The 24234-nt window shown below is 35.4% G+C and overlaps 1 protein-coding gene across 5 annotated transcripts in view; it reads left to right on the top strand.

Moving 5' to 3' along the window:
- Positions 1 to 24234, top strand: part of SLC12A6 (solute carrier family 12 member 6) — a 77146-nt gene that overhangs the window by 45020 nt on the left and 7892 nt on the right. For all 5 annotated transcript variants that reach the window (XM_039843991.1, XM_039843994.1, XM_039843995.1 and 2 more), the window contains 18 exons: positions 5883 to 5977; positions 6960 to 7091; positions 8103 to 8249; positions 9631 to 9685; positions 10189 to 10319; positions 11064 to 11305; positions 13592 to 13806; positions 14557 to 14715; positions 14895 to 14993; positions 15269 to 15326; positions 17179 to 17353; positions 17651 to 17769; positions 18946 to 19044; positions 20289 to 20408; positions 21190 to 21294; positions 21703 to 21871; positions 23253 to 23448; positions 24021 to 24190. In XM_039843991.1, the coding sequence (XP_039699925.1) occupies positions 5883 to 5977; positions 6960 to 7091; positions 8103 to 8249; positions 9631 to 9685; positions 10189 to 10319; positions 11064 to 11305; positions 13592 to 13806; positions 14557 to 14715; positions 14895 to 14993; positions 15269 to 15326; positions 17179 to 17353; positions 17651 to 17769; positions 18946 to 19044; positions 20289 to 20408; positions 21190 to 21294; positions 21703 to 21871; positions 23253 to 23448; positions 24021 to 24190 (2486 nt within the window). The remainder of the gene's footprint in view (positions 1 to 5882; positions 5978 to 6959; positions 7092 to 8102; positions 8250 to 9630; positions 9686 to 10188; positions 10320 to 11063; positions 11306 to 13591; positions 13807 to 14556; positions 14716 to 14894; positions 14994 to 15268; positions 15327 to 17178; positions 17354 to 17650; positions 17770 to 18945; positions 19045 to 20288; positions 20409 to 21189; positions 21295 to 21702; positions 21872 to 23252; positions 23449 to 24020; positions 24191 to 24234) is intronic.

The following is a 24234-nucleotide window of genomic DNA, read 5'->3' as shown; positions in this document are numbered from 1 at the left end:
ACTATTTTTAAACCCTCATAAATTAGTGGATCTAGGCATTAATCATCAACAGTTGCTCGTATCTCAAAAAGAAAGACAACCAGATTACATGTACTTCATGATAGAAGATCAAAATACCTTTACAAAGTTTTCCTCCTTTTCTCACCTAAAAGTACTAAATGTAGTTAAGTAGCTAGACTCAACTACCAGTTGATAAGATATACCAAAAAAAAATGTTAAACATCACATGGATGCCATCATCAAAATTCAAACCATCAGAAACTACTGAAGAAATGACAGTTTCTTCAACAAATAAATTACAAAGAGAAAGAGAGAGAAAGCAAAAGACTTAAGAGATACGGCAACCAATCATAATGTGTGCCTCTGGTTTGGCTACTGATTAAAACAAAAACGCTAAAATCAAAAACATAATTTGTAACTTTTGAGACACCCTTTCATGTTCACATAGTCACATGATTCAAACTCAAACCTGTGCCAAGGGAAATCAAGTACATTTACTGCTCCTGCTTAACTCACATCAGCAAACAGTGATTTAAAAAGATCAGAAGGCTAGGGGAAGAATCTGAGACTTAACTGCAAGCACAAACTGTAGTGTAAGTGGTAATTGACAGAAGCAACGTTAAAGAAGTAACAGCACCACAACAATAATGTTTTTATAAAGAGCAAAACATTTTGGTATACCATGTTTCTGTTTACAAAAAAATGTATACCATAAAAAATAGAAATCAAATCTTCAGTAGAACCAATGGCACTCCTATCAGTTTTCATTTGAATTCTACAGTGAAACACCAGTAAGTTTCACAGTAATACCAGCATTATTTGGATAGTAAAATGAGAAAAAAAGAAACATAATAGTGATCTGATGGGCTGTTTAATTGAAAGCATTACTGAGGCCAGTCTCAGTAGGTATTCTCTAAAAGAATCTTCTTCGGGTCCTGAACCAGTCCTAACATATGGATTCTGTTCTTAGTTCCTGCAGAGTAAGGCTGTTTGCTATTCAGAAATTCTAGAACTCCCATTCTGTTTGGGCTTTCCTGGGGTCACAGTAGTGACCCAGACATCTGAAGGCTGTACGTCTGAAGCAGCATGATTTCCCACCAAGATATCAGACCGAGAATTCAGCCATGTCTTCCAGTATAACCACGCCTGGTTTTATGTCTAATTGATCCATGCCTATCAATTAACCACTCCTAATGAGAGTTTTGTTCTTTGCCTGATTGACCGAGAGCTATAGGGGACCCTCCCTTCCACAACACCACTACAACTAGATCTTGGGTAAGACAATCTTGGATGCATCACCAGCCTCGCAAATGTAGACAGTCTCCAGGAACATTCTTCTACCTTTAAAAAAAATTAAGCAAGTAAATGGGAGTTGGGCCAGAAACAGCCAGGACCAGAATGTCTGAAAGTTAAGGTGGTTGCACTTGAAACTTGAGACTAGAAGGACCCCAAATGTAGATGTATCAGGACTGGAGCCAGAGATGCTAGGAGATGGCTTGGACCAGCAGGATGGGGCAGGAATATTCTGAGGCCAGATTTTTATAGCAACAATTTTGTAAGGCTGTTGAGCAGCAGGGAAAGGACATTTAATCAAAAGACACCTAGTGTTAGTTATCATTATGTTTTTCCTTCTATTGTCTTAGGATTTATTTTGCTGTCTTTCTAGCTTCCTGAAATAGGTACTTAGCTCATATAATTTTCATTCTTTTTACTACACTAATTTAAAATTTTAAGGCAATAACTTTCCTTTGAAGTGCTACTTTTGTGGATCCTATAAGTTTCAATAAATGGTGTTTTCATTGTCATTCAAATTTTTAAAGTATTTTAATCTTTGATTTTTGAATTGTTGAGCAGTGTTTTTTTTTCAATTTCTAAATTTGAGGATTTTAAAATTTATCTTTTTATAATTCTTAATTGTTTTTATAGGTCAAGATCATGGGTCATGTTATACTTCTTTGAAATTTGTTCAGTCTGAGGTCTAGTACATAACTTTTTATAAATTTTCCATGTATGTTTGATTAAAATGTATATTCTCCAATTTTGGATGTAGAACTCTATGTTCATTGAGTGAAAGTTATTCATTGTATTATTCAAATTTTTTTATCCTCGCTTATTTTGTCTGATTTATCTATCAATTATTAGGAGAAATATGTTAAAAATCTCCATGTGCGATGGTCAGTTTATCAGTTTCTCAATAGAGTTCTATCCATTTTTGCCTCAAATATTTTAAGATATGCATGGATGTTGTAAGCAGCCTCTTCAGTTGGCTCCCAGTGCTCCTTTCTTTCTGGTGTTCATTCTCTCGTGTGATCCTTTCCACTTTGAGTGAGTGCCGGACTTAATGACTCCCTCTAATTAATAGAATATGGCAAAAATGATGTCACTTTCAAAAGAAGATTATAAAAAGACTGTGACATCTGTCTTGCACTCTCTCCCTGGCTCTCTCTGATGGCTTGCTTTGAGGGAATCTAGCTGCCATGCTGTCAGCTGTCCTATGGAAAGGCCCACATGGCAAGGAACCAAAAGAGGCTTTTGGCCAACAGCCTGAAAAGGAATGGATCCTGCCAACAATGATGTGAGTGACCTTGGAAGTGGATCTTTTCAGGCAGACGCTTGATTGGTGCCTCATGGGAGACTGTGAAGTAGAGGGCCCAGCTAAGCCATGCCCATATTCCTAACCCACACAGACTATGATATAATAACTGTGTGTGGTTGAAACCACTAAATTTGGGAGTAATTTGTTATATGGAAAGAGATAACTAGAAACAATAGATGTATGTTTAAAACTGTTATAGTTCTTGGTGAATTAAACCTTTGGTTATGTGATTATCGTCTTGTCCCTAATAAAGTTTTTCTCTTAAAGAAAAGTCTATCTGATAGTAATGAAACTATATGAGCTTTCTTTTGGTTAGTACTTGCCTGATATATCACTTTACTTTCAGCCCTTGTATTACGTCTCTTGTAAACAGTATGTGCCTGGATTTTGTCGTTTGATCCAGTCTGTTGATCTTTATGTTTTAACTAGTGAATTTAGTTTATTTGCATTATAATTATTAATATTATTGAGATATTTAAACCATTCTGTCATCCTAAATTACGTTTTTCTCACTTTTTCTGCTTTTTAAATCCTTTCTTACTTTTAAAAAAACCTGTCCCACAAATAAAGGAAATAACATTAGCTCAATGTCACTCCTTCTCCCTGGCCACAACCTCCATCCATTATGTTATTATTATCTAGAATAGTTCAATGGGAAAAGGAGAGATTATTCAGTAAATATATTTAGAACTGTCTTTTTGCTAGCTACATGGTCTGGTTTCTTCCTGTCTTTCTAACTGTTCTGTCCTTTCCTCACTCTACTTCAGCCTTGTTATCTATTCTGTTTTATAAATCTATTCAGGTTATTTCTGCTTTAGGATCTTTTAAAATTGGTAATCCCTCTGCCTGAAATGCAGCCTTTACCTGACCACCTTATGCCAAGCATATGCTACAGCCAGCTCATACCAGCTCATGAGAGCCAATTGTATGCATCTTCTCCCAAAACCATGTTCATTGACTTCATATTAGTCATCTGAAATTAGCATGTGTGAGTATTTACACTACAGAAATTGGCAAATACTAAAAATCAGTATTTTTTGTTTTTAAATTCTGGAGAGTCTGCTTACCAGCACACCAGTGTTTTTACTTGAAGTCCTTCCCCTCCCCAGTCATAATCTATCTCAGTACCTATTTCATTGTACTTATTGCTTCTTGAAATCTTTTTTTGTTTTTTGGTTTTTGTTTACTTATATTCTGTCTTCTTTACTTCAGTATACTAACAGTGAAAACAGCATCTGTAACTGCCTGTCCGCTGCTGTATCTCCGGGGCTTAGAATAGTGCCCAGCACATCATAAGAACTTAATTAATACTTGTCGAATTAATTGAATAAATGAATAACTCAAAAGTGATCATTTTAAGCTGTGTCATTATTCTCTTTAGAATTTTCTGGAACCGTTAAAGAGAGGGAAAGACTTAATACTTTTCTTTGTTTTTATAACTTTTATTATGGAAATTTCCAAAGGTACAGAAAAGTAGATAGGATATCATAATAATGAACCTTTATAAATCCATTACTTAGTTCTAATAATGTTTTCAACCCCCACCTAACATTTTCCTAGAATATTTTAAAGAAAATGCCAGACATCAGATGATTGTAGTTACCCTTTAAAAAAATTAATAACCAGTTCATATTTAAATTTTTGATTGTTTAACATTGTTTTTTACATTTGATTTGTTTGAGTTAGAATTCTAACAAGTTTCACACCTTGCAATTGGTCAGGTGTTTATCTTGTCACTTTTAATTTGTAAGAATTCACCTTTTTTTAGTTCATGCTATTTGTTGAAGAAATTAGATTCTTTGTCATGTAGAATTTGCTTCATTCTGAATTTCATGATTGCATCTTTGTGGTGATGTTTAACAGGTTCCTTTGTGGTGATGTTTAACAGGTTCTGTTTTCTGTGAACAGGCAGTTAGATTATAAAAAATTAGATTTAACTTTTTTTTTTTTTTTTTTTTTTAGAGTAAGGATACATCATAGGTTGCACAGTGTCCTTTTCATTGTATTGCATTAGGAGATTGTGTTTTCCTGCTTTTAATGATGTTAAGATTGATCAGTGGATTCCAGATCACCCTGACCCATCTATTATAAAGTTCTGCTTGAGCCTTTCACCTAATGGTTTTAGCGGCCATTGATGGCGTTTGCCTAGATCTGTTATTTCATTAGTGGTTGAAAATTGGTGAATTTATTTTATAATGAAGAAATTTTATTTAGTTACCCTGAAATACAGTTGGTATAGGAAAGGCAGGACAATTGCTTGATTCTTTCCCTTTATTATATTTCAGAGTTAAGAATTTTTTTTTTTAAAGCAATTGCAAAAGTGACTAGATTTTAGAAATATCATTTTGGATATTTCACATATTTGCATTTCAGTTCATTACATTATTTATTTTTAGTGTCATATTATTCCATTTTTAGCCAGTAGGAACCCCTTCAATTTGGCTTTTCAGTCCTTGGCATGACCCAGTTATTTTAATAGCTTGTTGCCTATTTCCAGAGCTCATCTTACATAAATTTAAGGTTATAGAACTTTAAATTAATTTCTTTAATTTTTATACTGGTATCTATTTCCTTGGTATTTAAAATCTTAGTTCTAAATGACATTTACATATTTTTTATTATTTTTGTTTCTCTTCTACCAGACAATTGTAATTGTATAACTTGCACAACAAAGAACCAAAGTTAAGGTAGTGCTCAAACAACACAAAGACTACTGTCTTATGGAGTCCAGACTCTTTTTCTTTTTTTCTTCATAGCCGGTCCACCATATTCTCGTGGGGTGCCTCTTTTAACATAAAAAATATGTGGCAAGTGTTTGTGCAAAAATAGTACTTGGTTAAATAACCTAATGTCATTTACAAAAGGCCAGACAGCCCTGGAGGCAGAGAGCTTTTACTGCCATTATCAACAGCAACAGTATGGAAAATAGCCCATGTCTAGCACAGTATTGAGTAGGTACTCAGTAAGTATTCTATTTTTTTTCATCCTAGATTTGGGTGACTTCAAAAGACCCTACTAGGCTAGTATCCTAAAAGAATAGTGTTTCCAGACGTTTTCACAATGTTGAAAGGAATAATCTCTGTTTACTTCTTAGAGATTTGTTGTTTTACTCTTGTTGGAGAGGGAGCCACGTTCTCCAAGCAATACTGATTGAGTTCTTCCACTCTCAGATTAAAATTTGTATATGAAAATGAGTTCTGTTAATACAGAGAAAACAGACAGTTATTTGGTGCTGGTGTATCTTCAATACTAAAGAGAAACTAACTTGGTTTACTTTTTTCCTCAGATGATGGGCATAAGAAAGCTCGAAATGCTTATCTCAATAATTCCAATTATGAAGAAGGAGATGAATATTTTGATAAAAACTTGGCACTCTTTGAGGTAATATTTGGGAGAAAACTAGGGCAGATTTTAGGAACAGATTTTAAGATAGCTGTTTTCTGTTCCATTGAGTTTAAAAGTACAGGCTGGATAATTTAATAACTAATTGTTAAAATACAATACTTATAACTTTCCAGTCTATATAATCTAATACTAATTAATGAGTAGTGATTAAATTTATATGAAATAAAGAAGAGTATGTTGACATTGCAGGCATATAGAGAACCTTGCTATCTAATTCAGCTCGGATTTAAATGTTTACTTTGGAATTATCTTCTAAGTATAAAGTAGTATATTTTTCAACTGTATGTTTGGGCAGACTGTAATTTACCTTTAAACTGCTAACCAAAAATCAATGTAGGAAGCAGACTGCTAGATTCAGAGGACTTATGTGTCTTATCTAAGACAGCCCAGTTGTTGAGAGGACCCTAGTTTATTCCAGCACTGCCTTTGTTTGGCTTTGGACAATCATGTGAGTGCCACTTCTTTCAGTGTGCCTGTTTTTTAAATGATGTGATATTTTCTCTCAGTTTCCTTCAAGAAAAGGTGTGAGGTGGATATTTAGTTCAGTCACAAAAGTTTTTCATTGACCTGTCCATTCTTAGTGCTATAAGTAATAGCCGTAAGTGTTAGTAGAATGTTAATAGCCTAAAGAAAGGGAGTGCTGTGGTTAAAGATCCTATTATCAATGCTGTTTATAACATTACAGCTGTCTGTGGGGGCCAGTATGATTTTGTCTTTAAAGTTAAGCTATTAGAATCATAAAACTTTTCATTTAAGAATTTATAAGGATTTATGTAGCCCTGATTAAGTATAATATTTTAATGGAGGGGATAAAGTCTCATTGATAAATTTTCTTAAAATATTTACCTGTGAAATATTTTCTCATTTACTTTGCAATTTTCTGGTAGGGTGGTCATTTTGATGCTTATTTTTAATGTTTTCTTTATTACTCATTTCTTCCATACTTCTGGTTTTATAGGAAGAAATGGACACCAGACCAAAGGTGTCTTCTCTCCTCAACCGCATGGCCAATTACACTAATCTGACCCAAGGAGCAAAGGAACATGAAGAAGCAGAGAATATCACTGAAGGGAAAAAGAAGCCCACCAAGGTGAGACATTAGAAAACATGGGTAAATAAGAAGAGTCCTATATATAAGAAAGGAGGAAATAGCCAGGGCATCACTCTAAGCTCAGTAACTACTAAATGCTTGATGTATACCAAATACTGTTCTGGGCACTGGGGTCATAGCACAAACAGAACGTACGGTGTTCTGCTGTCATGCAGTCTAAATTTTAGTGTGGGCACACAGTAACAATGTTGATAAAATGTTAATAAATGCTCGAAGAAAAATATACGCAGGGTAAAGAGGCTGAGACTAGCTAGCAAGAAAGTCAGGGCAGAGGACATTGCTCTTTTAGAGAGGTTGGTCAGGGGAAGCCCTTCTGATAGGGTAATATTTGAGCAGAGACCTAACTAATATGAGGGAGTTATAGTCAGGAGAAGAGCATTCTAGCGAGAGAGAAGAGCATTTCAAAAGAAGAGTGTCCATACTCATTTCCTGATGCTCTCTCTTTGTTGTGAAGTTGTTGAGTTTTTGAAAGACCGAATACCAAGTCTTTTCTCGAAATGAAAATATGAAACAATATTACAAGTTAGCTTTCTGGATTTTCTGGGGTAAAAAAGTGACCCTCTGATCTTTATTTTACCAACAACTATAAAGAATTTATACAAAATTCTGAAGATCAAGCCATTATTTCATTTTTAGATGAGAAGAGAAAGCTAACAGCTTTGAACAACAGAAAATTTTAAGTTGTTGAGGTACACTTAAGTTTATTTGTGGTCAAATGCCTATGTGAAAACATGTGGGGACCTATGAAACAAAAATGTATAGCTCTAGGAATAATAAAAGATACGATGATAGACATTTATAAGATAGAGATTTTATATGTGCCTTTTTAAAGATATTGCTTAAACTTACTATCTCTGCTTTGAGATTAATATGGTAGTTGGCAGTGAGTTTTCATATGAAAGTAAAGGGATAAAGACATCTCTTTTAGATAACTATATATATATATATATATATATATATTTTTTTTTTTGTCAACATCTTTGTTTCCAGACGCCCCAGATGGGTACCTTCATGGGCGTCTACCTCCCGTGTCTACAGAATATTTTTGGAGTGATACTATTTCTACGCCTTACCTGGGTAGTGGGCACAGCTGGAGTTCTTCAAGCCTTTGCAATTGTTCTTATCTGCTGCTGCTGTGTAAGTCCTGAGGTGGCTCCTGGAGATCACCTAGAACCTTGCGAGCACTCAAGAGTTTATGCAGTTGACCTGTTTGGGAATAAAACAAAGAATACTAAGGAAAGACTCATTTCAATAAGAGATTATTTTGATATTAAAATTGAAAAGATTTTCAATTATTTAGTGTCAGTTATTCACTGCTTATTATCTATAGTGCAATGTACTAGAAATTATAATGGACGATTTCTCCAGGAAGTAGAAGATATAGCCTACCAAGGATTCAGAATACAAACTATTTGAGCCTTGTAGCACCAAAGTTGTTAACAGAAAATGTTAGAAAATGGGATATAGTACACCAGCATAGTGTTGAGAAACGAAACTGATTATTGTTTGGAGGTGAAGAGTATGTGTTTTATTTTGAAGTCTCATCCATTATCTCTTCCCCAGAAATTCAGATGTTTTTTCCAGGTCTTCTCTCCACCCTACTGAAAACATTTTGTTCTTCCTTTAGTTTAAATTCCTTTTATCCATGTTTTCCAACTACATCTATCAATTTTATTATAAGTTGAAAGATTAGTTTTTTAGTTACTATTTTATTATTCAACTATCAGCTGAACTTTTTTATTACTATCACCATTATACCCTCCATGTTCATTATGCTCAGCTCAGTACTATACAAAGCTGGGTAAGCAGTCATAGTCCAGTCATGAACAGCTTAAAATTAATGGTACCATGATTTTTTTTTCAGTGTCTTAGTTTTGAAACTTCAGGCCCTTGTTTGGCTCCCTGATTGCTTCTCACGTATGATCAGCTACCAAGGTCAATCATGTCTCCTTCTGAAATCTCTTACATTTAACCTTTTCTTTGTATTGCCACTACTACCACTGCAGTCCTTACTTCTCACCGAACTACTATAATAGCCTACTAACAAGTCACTCTCCCTCCACCTACTCCCTCTCTACAGCCCATTCTATATTCTGCTACCAGGTAATGTTTTTAAAATACAGTGTTTATGAGCTCAGAGGTCTTTCATGGTTCCCTTCCTTACTGAATATTGTTCTTGTTATTATAGCCAGTCTTTAATCAGTTTTTAACCTGTTTTTCAAATTATTTTAAGTAGAAGACCCAGGGAGAGATCAGTGGTCCTTAATAGCATCTAACCTACTGATTATGATGTAGGGGCATTTTCACAGAATACTCCAGATAATAGTAGTCTGACTAGTATATTGAGTTGAACCACATCATCTCATTTTCATACCAATTAGGTATGACAGGCAACGCCCTCCATAAAAGTAGATAGAGGTAAATGTTTGATAAGTGCTCTGAAGTCCAAAGAGGGGATAGTAGTACAGAAATGTCCTCTTTATATAGTAACAATCTTCTTCCTTCCCTTTCTTTACAGACAATGTTGACTGCTATCTCCATGAGTGCCATTGCAACTAATGGAGTGGTGCCAGGTTAGTAGGCTAAGATCAGACTCCCAGGTTTGTCAATAATTTCTGTATGTTTATGCTGTAAAGCCAGAGGTGCAGACTTCCAAGGAATAGAATACTATTTAGTCGATTGGCCATAGACACTAATACTATTTGATTTTAGGATACCTTTAAAAAAAAATCTTTCTGTTTCAGAATCTTTAATTTCTATTGCATTCTTAGCTTCTTTTATAGTTAGAATATATTTTATTGGGCTCTTTTATGTCTGCAGTAAATATTCTCTGTTATTTTTTTAATACTGACAAATCGTGCTGCTTCTTGTGGAGCATTAGTTGTGCAGTATATCCTGCTGTAAAGGTTTTATCTTTTACTTCCCACTAGCAAATCTACTTTTTATCACATTCAGCATTTTCAAAAACCTGAAAAATTTAACCATAATGTATATTTTTATTCTTCTTATGACTTGTTTACATTTTTCTTACTAATATACTTTCTTTATCCTAATCACCTTCTACTTTGTCTTTTAGCTGGGGGCTCATACTTCATGATTTCCAGGGCACTGGGCCCAGAGTTTGGTGGGGCTGTTGGCCTCTGCTTTTATCTTGGTACCACATTTGCAGCAGCCATGTATATCCTTGGTGCCATTGAAATTTTTCTGGTGAGTAATGACTTCATTGTGTTCTAAAGTATAAAAAATACATGAATTTGAATTTATTTTGTTCTATGATATCAAAGCTTCTGAGAGATCAGCTATAGGAATCAAGTGATTGACTGCAATCAGCTAACCTGTTAAAGGCTTACCTTGTTTTATTATGCTTCACCTTATTGTGCCTCTATCACACTTTGTAAACATATGTTGGCCTCCTAGTGTGAATATAAGGCAGAAAGATGAGAGTGTCCTTTCCCTGCCTACTCCTTCCCCTCCACCCAATCACCTCCACTCTACCACCTCAACCAAGTAGTTAAGATCTCCAAGGAAGACTTGTGCTAATTGGGGAAAAGTGAAATAAAGTTTGTCTTTTTTGATATATTTATTTTAATGAAATAAAATGTTTTTCATTTTTTTATTTATTTACTGGGATATATTTTTTACTATTTAATGATAGCAGAAATAGGACTCAAGAAAATTGTTGGTTATTTTATATAACCCTTTGAATAAGCAATTAATTCCTTCTTTCTTTTTTCCAAAATAAGGAAATATAGATATTCAAAGCACCATGTAGACATAAAAAAATCAATCCCATTTCCATAGGCATTCTAGATCCAAATAGGAGTTAGGCTAAGTTTATAGCCATTTTATGTCTCATCTTTGCTTTCCATTGTGAAAGCAAATGCAAACTACAACATCCTTTTACTTGATTACTTTGAAATTACCTAATTTTCTACTTCTTTTGCTTTACAGATATATATTGTCCCCCGGGCTGCCATCTTTCGTAGTGATGATGCACTCAAGGAATCAGCAGCCATGCTAAATAACATGCGTGTCTATGGCACAGCCTTCCTGGTCCTCATGGTTTTGGTGGTATTCATCGGCGTACGCTATGTGAACAAGTTTGCCTCACTTTTTCTGGCCTGTGTCATTGTGTCCATCTTGGCCATCTATGCTGGAGCCATCAAGTCGTCTTTTGCCCCTCCACACTTCCCGTATGTGTCTATCTCTCTGACTAACCATTATTATTCAGTAGTCATTGACAGTATCTGATGATGTGACCATTTCAAGTCAGAATTTCACAGTCTCTCTGAGATTTCCCTTTTGGTTAAGCCTAGTTTGCATCTAGACAGGAAGCCTCCCAGCAAATTATGTCATGTTGATCCTTTTCCTCATGTCCCAAATATAGAACTGGAAGCTGTAACCATCATTTGGATGTAGGTATTAGGGTTTTTCAAAATTGTCTGATAATGATTGTGCATATTCAAACTATTCATGAAGGGCTTTGCAAACAGCATAGTTTTTGTCAGCAACCTTTATAAAGTATTAAAATGTTGAATTGTTTGTATTAATGAAAAATCAAGAGAGTCAAAGGAAATCTAAACTCCTACCTAAATACTTGTAATCCCTTAAATTTTTAGTTGTTAGCACCACAGTGGACTTCCTAGTCCTATAAAATACAGGGAAATAAATGTCACCTTATTTGCATTTATATCTCTGTGTATAGATTATATTGTATACCATAAGTAATGCAGGTGCCTTAAAGTATATTTTTTGAAATAATGGATTTGTACAGATGTGACTCATAGACTCACCTGTTTTTCATTTGACTACTGGCATAAGGACTAACCAGCAGAGTGTTGTTTGTAATCTTTGAAAAGTCATCTGGATCATCCAGGGAACAAACTCATCAGTCCTATGTTGATTTTTCAAGATGGAAAATTAGGCTCATAGAGATTAAATTAAATGATTTGTCCCAAAGTTAATAAATGGCATAGCAAGAACATCAACTCTGTGATTTTCTGACTCCCAGTCCAGTATTTCTTCTACTATGCTAAATGATATCAGCAATAGATTCCATCATGAAGTTTCAGTCTGCTTATCTAGGGATTGCAGACTGGCCAAAGATCCATTTTAGAGTCATTCAAGTACTAATGGCTGCTTCTGGCCATATCTTAATTTGAGAAATTCCATTTTGTCTCTAGTTCTCTTTCAAAACTTTTTATTTTTTATTTTTTTTTTTATGGATAAAAGGTCATGATGTATGGTATTTTTTTAACCCTTTTCCCATTTAGGAAAAAAAGGTGTAGCCCACTGCCAGCATTAGTTAATTTAACATCACACATAGAAATGCTATGTTTTCTAGGATTTGACATTTTCAGCAATCAAACATTACTCTATTTTGTAAATGGAAATATCACTACTAAAAACAGAATGCTATCAATAGAATGATGTCATTTGTTTCCAAAGACTGTCGATACGCTAGAGCGATGTGAAAATAATAACAAAAAACGAGCTATTTCGTGGCAGATTTGGGGGTCAAGGTTAGGACTGTAATCTGCTAGTTATCTCGGAGTAAACGGTGCAACCTCAAGCACCACCAGCAGGTATTCAGCAAAACAAAACAAAAATATACCTGTAAAACAAAACAAAAACCTAGAGCAATGCATGAAACAAGACTGGGAAATGTTGAGAGTTGTTGAAGCCGAGTAATGGCTGCAGGGTTCATTAAGTATTTATGCTGTCATTTTGCAGATTTTAAAAGTTGCTTTGTTTCTTCTGAGAGAGATTTTAACTGTGGGTTGTTTATTCCTTTTTTCGTATTTGTATCTCTGGGTTAAAGAAAAAAATAAAATCAGCAGTGACTGTTTGTATTATCCTTAAATATCCTCACTCCCACTGTGTCTAGGCTTAAGTTCAAAAACAATTTTCTCTTAGGCCACAGATGGATGTGCTTTTTAATTTTAGCCAAGCTGTCTTCCTCCAAACAGTAGCCAGAAGGTTTGACTTTTAGCATAACATTTTCAAGGGGTTTGTTGTGACATAAGGCTTTCCTAAACCAAAAATAAAATTAGTGGAAATTTTTTTGGTAAGAACAAAAAGATTCTAGGATTCTTTTAGACCTAACAATTGGTTAATAACCTGGACATTTTGGAAGATGAGTCAGCACAGTGTCTTCAGACAGTTCTATTTAAATTCGATCACTATCACCAGCACCTGTATGACCTCAGGCAGACTACCTTATCTCCCCAAACTTCAGTTCCTTCATCCACAGAATCAAAATACTAATACATATTATGTGAGGTCACTGTAAGGATTAAATTGGCAGGGCTAGTCAGTAAATAATAGTTTCTTTCCCATCTATGACAGTAGATGCTCTCAGAGATGAGATTTTTTTTTTCTTTACTAGCCCTATTATTTACTAACCTATTTCTAACCCATTTTCTTTTTTAAAATCTTTTTCCTTTGCTTCATCTTTCTTCCTGTTTGTTTTTACTTAGTGTCTGCATGCTGGGTAACCGGACTCTTTCATCAAGACACATTGACATTTGCTCTAAGACCAAGGAAATGAACAACATGACAGTACCATCAAAGTTATGGGGCTTCTTCTGTAACTCAAGTCAGTTTTTCAATGCCACCTGTGATGAATACTTTGTTCATAATAACGTCACTTCAATCCAGGGCATTCCTGGGTTGGCTAGTGGTGTCATTACAGGTAAGTTAGGAGAGTTCTGGACAAGTTTTTCCTTTTTCTCTGAGGAAAATGGGCCATTTCCCTTTTTAAGTTCAGCATACAGCTCTTAATTCAACATCTTTCTACTTTTTTATTAGTAAAGTTATCCTTTTTCAGGACTCCCTTGCAGTGTTGTCTGCTACAAATTACCTCCTTTTGAAAGAGCTAAGCAAATCACTTTTTAATCTAGGATAAGATAATAAAATATTCTTTGTGTTATTGTAAAATTGCTAATGTTCCTCTTGCAGCTAGAATGGAACTATTTTAATGTCACCACATCCACATATGTGTTTTCCTAACTTAGCTAAATTTCTGAAACTTTTACATGAATTCTATTTTAATTGTTGGATCCACAAATTTCTTTGCATGTTAGGAAGTTTACACTGAGGTATTAGAAACAGCATTGATGACTAATAAAAAAACAAAGGGGCTTTGCAGGGCAGTTAGCTTTAGTCTGCTTAAGTTTTACTAATTTGCATCAGTAAATTTAACTGCATTTGTATGTACCAGAGCATTTTGTCAAAGTATATTTGAACCAGGTGAGGAGGGGCATCAGTTTTTGGTTTATGCGTACTTTATTGTATGTGTATATGTGCTCATGTAGAAGCAAGCATACCTTTGAAAGCCCTATAAATGAGGAGTCTGATTTAGAAGGTAGTTTGGGTAGAAATTATATAAATATCTTCTTTCCATACCGCTGATGCTTATATCTCCTCTTTTTGCCCACTGCAGAGAATCTTTGGAGTAATTATCTACCAAAGGGAGAGATCATCGAAAAGCCTTCAGCCAAATCTTCTGATGTTTTAGGGAGTTTAAACCATGAGTATGTCCTTGTTGACATCACCACCTCCTTCACTCTTCTTGTGGGAATCTTCTTTCCCTCTGTGACAGGTAAGCAGTAGGGCTGTTTTCTGTTTGAGAAGCTATCAGACTCCAACTGTGATTTTTCTCAGGAGACAACATTATATTTTCAAGATTCCTAGATTTGCCTCTAGTCTTTGATGTTCGTATGCATGTCAAAATGTCTAGGAACTGAAGAGGTTAACTTGTTCTTTTTTCCTTCTCTAAAGGTATCATGGCTGGATCAAACAGGTCTGGAGACCTGAAAGATGCTCAAAAGTCTATTCCCATTGGCACTATCCTTGCCATACTGACCACTTCCTTTGTCTGTATCCTTTTCATGGATCCAATCTGGGTCTTAGTCATAGGAACATCAAGTAGAACTAGGGTAATCAGTATTTTTATCCTGGTAATAAAGATATCTGCTTTCTACCACCTTCTCACCAGATAATCTACCCACGTCATCTTTAAAATTCAAGAAAGGATTTATAGGATCAGTGAATTTAACAACTCATTTCACTGATAGAAGAAATAATCCTGAGTGTCTGCTTTATATCTCATCTTAAAGGGTGAACATCATTTTCCTTGACACTCAATATGGTAGATTTGAGCAATGTTGTACTTTTTGGCGCATGTATTGAAGGCGTTGTTCTCAGAGACAAGTGAGTAGCTGATTTCTTTGTAACAATCATGTGTCTGTTTTCTATTATGTCTGATTATCCCACATAACCCCAAGACAGTTATAAACTCAAAACCCAACCTGACGTATCTACCATGACTAACAATTAGAAAATATACATACAGTATATAGTTCTCAAAAAGGTTAGTGAATAATAAGGGCCAGTAGTATGTTGTTATAAATACGTGAGATGCAGTGAATAAAACTTTTCAATATAGTATTGAATTTGTCTGAATAATGACTTACCTGTACATTAAGACCTGGAAAACTAAGACCAAAAGTAAAGGAAGGAAGTAAAAATAAAACTTTCAAGTGTCTCTAGCATCTCCTTTATGAGACATACACATGTATCTGTTTGGCATTCTAAATAAAAGCTTGAAACTTACTTTCTTCATTTCCTTCATGAAAGCTGCCGAGTGTTTTCCTTTCACCTATGAGTATAAAATATGTTTTTGCAAGAAATTTTCAGAAAAATGCTTCCCCGAAACTTGCTGTATCTCTTCCCATTTTCCCATCTTGGGGACTTAATGGCCTTACCATTCACTCCTTTTTCAAAACAGAAACCTATGTATCATCCATCCTACACTTTTTTCATCAATTCCCTCATTCATTTGGTTTCTAAGCCCTGTAAATTCTACCCTTCACAGTAGTAGATCTCATTCTTTCCACTTTCCACTATTCTTTATCCCCATCATTTTGTATAAGATCTCAGGATCTTTTGCTTAGATTATTGTAATAATCGTCCTTTCGGTTTAACCACCTTCTAATCCTTCTTCCATGCTGCTACCAGAACTGTTCTTCTAAAAAACAAACTTTCCTGCTTCAGAGCCGACCAAAGCCTTTTAAAACTCATTACTTTTATCTGGCCCTGTCTACCTCTTTCTAATCTCATCTCCAGCCATTCCCTCCTAAACTCTCTGTGCTCCAGCCATAACTTAAAGTTAAATGTGCCTTGTTTCAGATCTGCGGTCATTCACACATTTGTCTGTATGGTTTTCCTTACTTAGAATCGATTATTTCCACCTGCCAGACTTATATTCATCTTCTAAGACTAGACTAAGTATCTTCTATCCTATGAAGCTTTCCCAGACTCACTCACACAGATAACCACCCCTCCCTTTGTTCAACCACTACATTAAGCACACTATACTATTGCTTTTACCATACCATATTGCAGCTACTTGTTTTTATATCACTCTCCTCTACTGGATTGAGTCCTTTGAGGACAGGAACCTTAATACAGACTTACCTCATTTTATGATGCTTCACTTAATTGCTCTTTGCAGATACTGAGTTTTTCTTTTTTACAATGTAAAGGTTTATGGTAACCTTGCATCAGCTAAGTTTATCAGCACCATTTTTCCAATAGCATTTGCTCACATGTGTCTGTCACATTTTAGTAATTCTCACAATATTTCAAACTTTTTCATTATATTCGTTATGGTAATCTGCAACCAGTAATCTATGATGTTGCTATTGTATTTGTTGCGGGGCACCATAAACCACACACATATAAGACTGTCAATTTAATAAATGTGTGTGTTCTGGCTACTCCACTGACCAGCAGTTCCCTCATCTCTCTTCCTCTCCTTGGGCCACCTATTCCCTGAGACACAACAATGTTATAAGTAAGCCAAATAATAACTTTACAGTAGCCTCTCATTGTTCAAGTGAAAGGAAGAGTCACACGTCTCTTTAAATCAGAAACTAGAAATGATTAAGCTTAGTGAGAAAGGCGTGTTGAAAGCTGAGATGAGCCAAAAGTTAGGCCTCTTGCACCAAACAGTCTAAAGTTCTTTCCAGATTTAATTTTCCCACTCTTATTTCTCTCTCAGGTTTGGGGATGCTGTGAAAGGTAATCTGGTGGTAGGTACCTTATCTTGGCCATCCCCGTGGGTGATTGTTATTGGCTCCTTCTTCTCAACCTGTGGGGCTGGACTTCAGAGTCTCACAGGTGCACCAAGGCTGCTACAAGCTATAGCCAAGGATAACATCATACCCTTTCTGAGGGTGAGTGACCCTGTCCTATGCCCTTTTCCTTTTTTCTCAGGTCTTATGAGAAACAGTGTGGTTGTCATAGGCTTATGAATTACTAGATCATATAATATGAAAAAACATGTCGGTTTTTAGTATAAAACTGTCTAAATCCCTAGTATGAGTTAATATGTGAGTTGGGTAAAGGTGTTTAAAAGATAGCACAGTTGCAACACTGTTACCTTTCAGATGTCTGAAACTATATCATAGAAGATTCAGTGAGCACTGACTCAAACACTTCCCACACTCCTATGTCTATTTCCCTTTGTACAGGTTTTTGGTCACAGCAAAGCCAATGGGGAACCTACTTGGGCTTTACTTCTGACTGCTGCCATTGCAGAGCTGGGAATCCTTATCGCCTCACTGGATCTTGTGGCCCCAATTCTTTCCATGTAAGAGCCAGTTATTGTCTTCAGTCATTCTTGCTTATGTGATATATAATACATGTGGGTTTCCATCAGGTCTATAACAATGGTGATAACTACAAAGTGAGCCAATTAGAGATGCAACTTCACTATATAATAAATATTCCTGAGAAGTTTTATGTAAGGCTATAATAGTCATAGTTTCTTCCTACCTATATAACTTCAGATGTTCTTTGCCTTCATTTCTGATTATTACTAATTGATTGTAGCTTTTACTACCACTGTTAGGTTTTATTAATTCAGCTGTGACTTACTGATGACATACTACCTCGCTGGCACTGGGCAGTATGCTGCAAATACAAAAATGAATAAGACACAGTCTTCAGGAACTGATGGTAGCTGAAAAAAGTAATGATCCCTGTGTAATGTGATGAATACTGTGGTAAAAGTGCACCCTGAGTGCTATGAGTGCTGCTCTTAAGTGAGGCATCTGGTTATTTGCTAAGTAGCAAAGGGGTGAAAGGAAGACTGGTTATTTGCTAAGCAGCAAAGGGGTGAAAGAGATTCCAGGCAGGTGATGTGTGTGAAGGAATTAAGGATGAAATAATGGAGCACATCCAGAGAGCCAAAAGCAATTTGGCTTTGATAGAGTGGAGGGTACATGTTAGGAAGCAGCAGACCAGAGAAGTAGGTAGAGCCAGATCACAAAGAACCTGGAACTTTTACCTAGAAGTAGGGGATAATCCTTTGAGAGCAAAATGATTATATTTATGTTTTAGAATGATCAATTTGATATAAATGATAGATTAGAAGAAAGCTAAAAATGATCTAGGCATGCCGATTGGATGTTTATTTAATTAATCTAGCAGAGGAGCGATGAGAGCCTGAACTAAGGTGATAGTGGTAGAGATTTTTAAATATATAGAATCCATAGGATTTGATAAGTGAATTTGGAACAAAGATGAGCAACGAAAGATGACCTCATCTTTGAGGTCTTCGTTATGTCATCGCTCAGAGAGAACATAGGAAATGAGCAGGTTTGTGGGGAGTTTATGTTTCTCTATTTCCTAGTCTTAATCAAAGGCTACTGGGCTAGAACAAAGGTTTTAGCAGAGCACACATCCCCAATTATTTAAAATAGCTCTTGAAGAATCATTTTACAATAATAATCATTCCTCTTATCATTTGTTTTTATTCTGCTAGGTTTTTTCTCATGTGTTACCTCTTTGTGAACTTGGCATGTGCCTTGCAAACATTACTTCGAACACCCAACTGGAGACCCCGATTCCGCTACTACCACTGGTGAGTCTGCTTTTTCCTCCCCACACCCCCGCCAATTTGGAGAGAGTCCATCATTGAACTTAGAAAACTAGGAGATTCTGGGTTCTTGATACAATTTTTTTCTTGGCTAGTTCTTTGAGTTTTCACTACTCACCTGAATTCCTGACGTACCGCCATGTTTTTTCATATATTGCTTTATAATAATTGATAACACCCACTTGAGAATAAAGATCAAAATTGAAATATTTCCATCCTGCTACATTTTTCAGGCTAAAACCACCTTCCTTTTTCATATCTCTTTCAATTTCCCTTGTAGCTAAGCACTGGAGTTTATCACTTTCTATCTTTGGACTGATAGTCTCATAGTTTCATTCTCAAACTCTCTTCCTTATGATAATTTCATTTAGGAGTTAAGAGTGAGCTTTGGAGTCAGATCACTTAAGTTCAAATATCAACTCTACTATTTCCTAGCTTTGTAACTTTCAACAAAACACATAACCATGAAAATTTCATTTTACTCATTTGTAAAATGGAACTAATAATATTACCTATCTCATAGAGTTGATTTGAGATACTCTAAAGTGCTTAGCACAATGCCTGGTACGTGTTAAAGTTATCAACAAAATGTTGCTGCAGCTGCTGCTATCATGTTCAAGTCTCCTCAGTCTAAAGGAGCCGTCATGTTTTTAGCTACCACCCATCTTTTTCCATTTTTTTCTATCGTAGCTAAAAGTTCTTTAATATGTTCTGTATGTACCTGTTGCTACATTCCTCTCTGCTGACTTTCTCCTTGACCCTTTTCTGCTTCACTTACTGGTGGTGGGCATGGATGTGACCTTTATCGGGCAAAAATTTAGATCTTCAACAGATCTTCATACCTCCAATCCTCTTTCTAGCTTTAACTTTAGTGAACAGTTCATTATGAACTTTATGTGTTACTATTTTGCTTTTATTATTTTTCTCTTTCTCTTTACTGTGTATTTTCATTAGCTCCTAATCTCTAGATTAACAGCTCTCCTATTCTTTGAAATGAATAATAGAGCTATGAAGTTCTTTACACAGTAAAACTTCAGTAAATGTAGTTATTTAATGCATTGTTATAGCCTTTTATGAAAATTCTGTCTGCAGTGAATTAGTTTTTGTTTTCTAAGGGTTTTTTTAGAAAAATAATTCCTCACCACAATTTAAGAAGCATCTCTAGCACAGACTTCTTTTTTACCTGCTTGGAAAAACACTCATTTGTGTGTGTGTTTTTAATTTTCTAGGGCCCTCTCTTTCATGGGAATGAGTATCTGTCTGGCTCTTATGTTCATTTCTTCCTGGTATTATGCCATCGTAGCTATGGTAATAGCTGGTATGATCTACAAGTACATTGAGTACCAAGGGTGAGTCTGTGGATTTGACCATGATCACTGCTAAAAGTATCAAAGTTGCCTACTTTGGTTAGAGCCCAAAGAAAATTGCATTAAGGATCCAGATAACTTCATTCATATCTAAATTTTGGTCCCCTGATAATTCCTGTAACCATCTTATGGATACAGGCTTTTAATCACAAGGGAAACCTATTGAAAAAGTATGACTGGATCAATGATAAAATAACTAAAAGGACATCGTTATCCAAATAATAACGATGAGTTTTAACAAAGTATAACACAAATGAAAATATTTTTGCTTATTTTTTGAGTAAAGGGATTGTCTCTGGGATGAAAAACAAGTTAGTTCTGAATAACTTTGTAACAACTAAGACTTGATTACAACTTCCAAAAATTAGCAATAAATAACACTGATTCAGAAGATTACATTGTGTTTTACTTTCTCCCATTATTTTCAATATAAACTTTGAGTCTATTAATTTTCTAATTCAAGCTGTCATTTTACATTATTGTTTTTGAATAGTTACATGAAAGAACAAGTAAATGATTCTTCCCGCCTTAATTCCGAACTGCTGTGCAGTACATTCTGTTGTTGGAATAGTAGTGTTGATCTGGTTACAATGAGTTTATAATATTAGTAAAGAGAATTATATAAATCATTAATAATATGACTTTTAATATTCTACTATGTGCATAAATTACTTCTAAACTCAGAAAAAGTAAACTTTTTTTTTTGAAATTGTACATGCTGTGGTTTAAATCTGTCCCTGCTCTTTTCTCCTTTTTCTCCCAGAGCTGAGAAAGAATGGGGTGATGGTATCCGTGGACTGTCCCTCAGTGCAGCCCGATTTGCTTTGCTCCGGCTAGAGGAAGGACCTCCACACACTAAAAACTGGAGGTAAAGAAATCAAGAGAGCGTTAGTGGTGTTTGGCACATAGTTAACACACAGAAATGTGTGCTTCATTGATTATAGGATAGGGAAGTCATGTGGCTCAAGGAATTAGTGTAATGGACCTATTTTGAACTGTCCCAAATCCTTGATTTCTTTATTATTTTTTCTTGATGTGATTTATGATCTAGATTTGTACCATTTTTATTCTTCCTTGAAGATCAATTTGAGATAATACTGGAAGGATTCAAAATAATTCTATACTCTCATCCTGTCATTTCCCTTAATCTCTTCTTTCTGTTAAATTACATGTTTTATACAGATCTCTTGAATTAAAGGATAGAATTGTCATTCTGCTCCCCTAACCCAAAGTATTTTCTTCCCCTTACCCACACTCTGCACCAATTTCTTTACAGGCCTCAGTTGCTTGTATTGATGAAACTAGATGAAGACTTACACGTCAAGCATCCTCGCCTCCTCACCTTTGCTTCACAGCTTAAAGCAGGAAAGGGTCTCACTATTGTGGGCTCAGTCATTGTGGGGAATTTCCTGGAGAACTATGGTGAAGCTTTAGCTGCTGAGCAGGTAAGAGTCAAGGCTTATTGACTTAGTGTAATTAAGCATATGGTTTTGTGTTGTTAAGTAGTAAGACCTCAGATATCTAACTTAATCCCTTTCCTGAGTGATCTAAATAATTTCCCTCTGAATGCTGACTTTTGAACAGTCATAGTCTCCCAAATAATAAGATGAGACAGAAGATAGTAATGTGTACTTCCTTCCTATTTAAAGCATTACCAAACTGTAAGATTATCAAGGCTAAGCGGCATTTCCAAATAGACTGCAAACATTGACTCAGCCTCGAGAAAAGTCATGAAATTAATCTATCCTTTGAAATATAGAGATAGGTCTTCTCAATCTTGTGACAAGGAGCAATGAAACGAACAACTTTTCTTCTTTTTTACTAATCTGTGTCATATGAGCAACATTTCTTCACTACTTCTGATTTGCTTACTCAATATTAAAGTTCTCTCTGAAGGAGAAAGTAGTTTTCACTCTAATATTTAGTATAAATGATAGAACTGACCCTTTGGAGAAATTTCCAATTACATTTCAAAATTTTTACTGGATTTCATTTTGGAATGCTTTGAAACCCTAAAAACAAGATGCTGGAAAGAAAATTTGTTCCGAATGATGGTAAAAATAAATAAAAGGCACAGGATTAGAAATCAAGATATCCTACATAATATCCTAGCTACACTACTAACTTAATCTGTGCCTTTGGGAAAATCATATCCATTTTCCATATTACCTTTGCCTTCCACTAAGAGAGTAGAGTAAGAGTAAATGAAATAATATCTCCAAGTTGGCTTGAATAAATAAAATAGTAAAGCAAATACAAGTGTCCTCAGTAATTACTATTAAAATGTCAAAAAAGGATATGGTGGTGACTTTAAAGAATTAAAAGTAAATAAATTTTAAAAAATAAACACGAAATAAAACTTAAAAAAAAAAGGAAAATGGAAACAGGAGAAACAAAAAATAATATATGCCTGAAAAAATTCAAAAGTGAAACTGAATTATCACATTGAATTTCTAGTAATATGAGTCACTGAAGAAGGAAGGAGATCATAGTCACACCCACCCTGGTCAGTTAAGAGAGGATATTGAATATTCACTTTGTGAAGATCCCCGTTCTTGATTTTTTGGTATGTTACAAAGAAGGAAAAGAGAAAAAGGCAGAGGAACCACATGTAGACAACCACCTATATATGTAGTAAGCACTTAGAAAGTGAAAAAGACAAAGGATCATGAAATTTCATTGGGATAATTTTAACTTTTTGGACTTTTCTATAGGAGATACCATTTATGCACTTTAGAAAGAGGAAGGGAATATAATATGAAGGAGTAGCAAGTTAAAAGGTTCAAGGTGAAGCAATCCAGTGTTGAAGTTTTGTCTCTCTTTTAGACTATAAAGCACCTAATGGAGGCAGAGAAGGTGAAAGGGTTCTGCCAGCTAGTGGTGGCTGCCAAGTTGAAAGAAGGTATCTCCCACCTCATCCAGTCATGCGGCCTTGGGGGCATGAAGCACAACACAGTGGTGATGGGATGGCCTAATGGCTGGCGCCAGAGTGAAGATGCTCGAGCTTGGAAGACTTTCATTGGTACGAAACACATCTCATAATCTCCCGAGGATCCAAATAGGGGATATAGTTAAATCCCTGTTATTGTAACCCCACTCCTTAGCTTCCTAAGTAGAGACTATGCCATTGCTGAAGCATGTTCTCAAAAGGGCACCTAAATAACTACTAGTAGTAATAACCTTATTCTATTCACACCCTCTAGTTTTACATTACGTTCATGAACTGTTTATCTCTGTCAAGCTTTATGTTAGGAATTACCTCTGAAATTACCATGTTTTCATTTGTGATCTCCCACATTGACATTCTCACATGAATTGGAAGGATTGTCCTTCAGCCTCAAAAATCTCTCAAATTCATATATCCTCCCTCTTAGAAAGGTAGTGAACAGAATATATCTAGTAAAGGAAATCCTGGTATTCAGCTGAATTCTGTTAACTGTTCAGATTTTTTTTTACTTGATGAGGTGTATAATAGGACACCTTGCTCAAAGAAATCTAAAAGAACATTTTCCTTGTTTTCCTGACATGATGGGAAGCAAGGCAATCCAAAGGATTCTTCTCCGTTTATCCCAGTTCTCTCTTTTTTCTCCCTAGGAACAGTTCGAGTGACAACTGCTGCCCATCTGGCCCTGCTGGTGGCTAAAAACATCTCCTTCTTTCCCAGCAATGTGGAACAGTTTTCTGAGGGCAACATTGATGTGTGGTGGATTGTGCATGATGGAGGGATGCTCATGCTGTTACCATTTCTACTTAAACAGCACAAGGTATTTTAGACATCTTTTTAAAAAGTCTTCCTTAACTTCTGTCC

Source organism: Pteropus medius, unplaced genomic scaffold (genome assembly GCF_902729225.1).
Source record: "Pteropus medius unplaced genomic scaffold, Ma_sr-lr_union100, whole genome shotgun sequence".
Lineage (NCBI taxonomy): Eukaryota > Metazoa > Chordata > Mammalia > Chiroptera > Pteropodidae > Pteropus > Pteropus medius.
The sequence above is the reverse complement of the archived record's forward strand: the minus strand, read 5'-3'. Positions and strand labels throughout refer to the sequence as shown.